At 48.9% G+C, this 2,167-nt stretch overlaps 1 protein-coding gene across 1 annotated transcript; it reads left to right on the top strand.

Annotated features, from left to right (window-relative positions):
* Positions 1–899: 899 nt before the first annotated feature.
* On the top strand, positions 900–1,652 carry HMPREF1541_10440 (uncharacterized protein; the record flags this gene model as incomplete). Its single annotated transcript, XM_008715111.1, has 1 exon — positions 900–1,652. The coding sequence occupies one exon, from the start codon at positions 900–902 to the stop codon at positions 1,650–1,652; it is 753 nt and encodes a 250-aa protein (XP_008713333.1).
* Between the last annotated feature and the right edge of the window lie 515 nt (positions 1,653–2,167).

Genomic DNA, 2,167 nt, shown 5'->3' with positions numbered 1-2,167 from the left:
TGGTGTGAGGCGTGATGAAGATCTAATACTGGAAGTTGATGCTCCAAGAGCTGGTATTTTGATTGCATCATGCTAGGAGATACCTCTTTTTCGAAAGCCAGTCCGAGTCCTTCATAGATTGAATGCCCAAGCGACGGGCTGAGTTGGTAGATCAGTGGTTCTGGCGTCCCTTCAACGATCCATACGTTGGACTGTTGGGTAAGCTTGTCGCCTGGAACCTTGACGATAGACCGATAGGTGTCCTTGTGGGGACTCGAGACGGATTCAGTCGTGGTAAGGATTGATGCGTTGTAGAGATAGAGCTGATTGAACAGATTGATGGGAGAGAAAGCAGAGTTCAGGTTGTGGTGAATCACCAAGAAATATGCAAAGAGCATATTTGAGGGCATTAAAAAGCTTAGGACGCTAAAATCAATCAGCAAATCTCGTCTCAAGTGGCTTTATGAGCCTGAGAACGGTGCCACACAAAGTGAGCTTTTGCAGAACGAAAGCTCATGGTCCAACCGTAAGTCTGCCCACCGAAGAAGAAGGGAACCCAAGGTATAGATCACTGACCTATCATACATCTTCCTTAGCGGTGGTGCCAGAAATTCTTTCGTGCTATTCATTTATTGTAACATTGACCAAGCCTTGCAGCACTATTTGATTGCTCGGTACTGTTCTCGTTTGTCACATACCGTCTGATCTGCACAGTTCTCAGGCATATGGGTTCCCAAAATTTCATTGGTGCTCTGAGCGTTGCTGGGCTTGTGCTCAATCTTGCCTCCAATGGCCTGAGCTCACCTGATATTTCACTGCCCAGAAATTGGCCGTGCGAATCAAGGACCATGAGCGTCACAGCAATCTTCTCGTCCGCATCTGGTGCCACAGGCACTAACGCGTCAGTTACAGCAATCAACATGACCTCCATACCAACAGCGGACGCCCCCATGGATGGAGATCTCCCAACGCTCAGAGGCAAGAAGGGCCTCCCATATAATGATCCTACATATCTTGATCTTATCGAAGGTCGTGGAGTCTCCTGGGTATACAACTGGAAAGCCCTACCTGACGCAACTCTGCCTAGAGGTATAGAATACGTGCCGATGTGTTGGGGCCCAGCATCAGCAGAATTATGCGTTCAGGATATTCAGGCAGCGTTAGCATCTGGTTCGACGCATGCATTGTCCTTCAATGAGCCAGACCATCACCAGCAGGCAAACATGACTCCTGAGACTGCTGCAGCGCTCCACATGGAGATCTTTGATGCAATATCTACGGCAGTGAAGATTGGCTCTCCGGCCGTCACCAACGGAGCAGCACCAATGGGCATCTCGTGGTTGGATAGTTTCCTCAATCTTTGTGTTAACCGGTGCCGCATTGACTTTGTCACGTATCATTGGTACGGCGCTACGCACAGTCTTGACGACTTACAATCGCACACTCAAGCCGTTGTCGAACTAGCTGCGAGGTATAACATAAGCAAGGTCTGGCTGACCGAATTTGGTACACACTCTGGAAATTTTGGTGAAGGAGATTTCCTCAAAGGCGCTCTGAACGTTCTCAATACCAGTCCCTCGGTTGAGCGATATGCTTATTTCATGCTGGCGGAAAGGATTTTGCTGTCGGCAAACAGACTGAATGAATTGGGTGAGATTTATGTTGGTGTATAGGTAGTGATAAAGTGTGAGGTATTGGCTGATAAATACGATACTGAAAACTATCAGCCAGGCTCGCGGGTCTACAGAGATAGAATGTCGTCTACCACTCCGACATGTTACATTTTGTGTCACGGCGCTCTCCTACAACAACCAGATTGGCCGCGTCGCTGATGCCCATCAAGAGAAAGGTACAGCACTGGGCAAGACATGAGCACTAGTCTCTCCCACTGATGGGAGATTGCCTAGACCAGTCGCTGTGCGCATTGACTGAGGCATCTTTGCCGCTCATATTGATTACCATATAGTCGCTAACCACAGTATATCCTGGAATAGTTTGCTCAGTCTGCACCAGGCACCGTTATCGTTACCTATCAGCTACCCGACGCCGGATCAATTGGAAGAATTGCCAGCAAGGGCAACCCTACAGGCAGTACTGAAAGATTATCGCTTGGATAAGTTCCTGACGCCCTGCGGAACCGATCTTGAAGTAGAGTCCTCCGGGGTGGGCTTCGGGTCGAGTGTATTGC

Source organism: Cyphellophora europaea (assembly GCF_000365145.1).
Source record: "Cyphellophora europaea CBS 101466 unplaced genomic scaffold supercont1.12, whole genome shotgun sequence".
NCBI classification, from domain to species: Eukaryota; Fungi; Ascomycota; class Eurotiomycetes; order Chaetothyriales; family Cyphellophoraceae; genus Cyphellophora; species Cyphellophora europaea.
The sequence above is the reverse complement of the archived record's forward strand: the minus strand, read 5'-3'. Positions and strand labels throughout refer to the sequence as shown.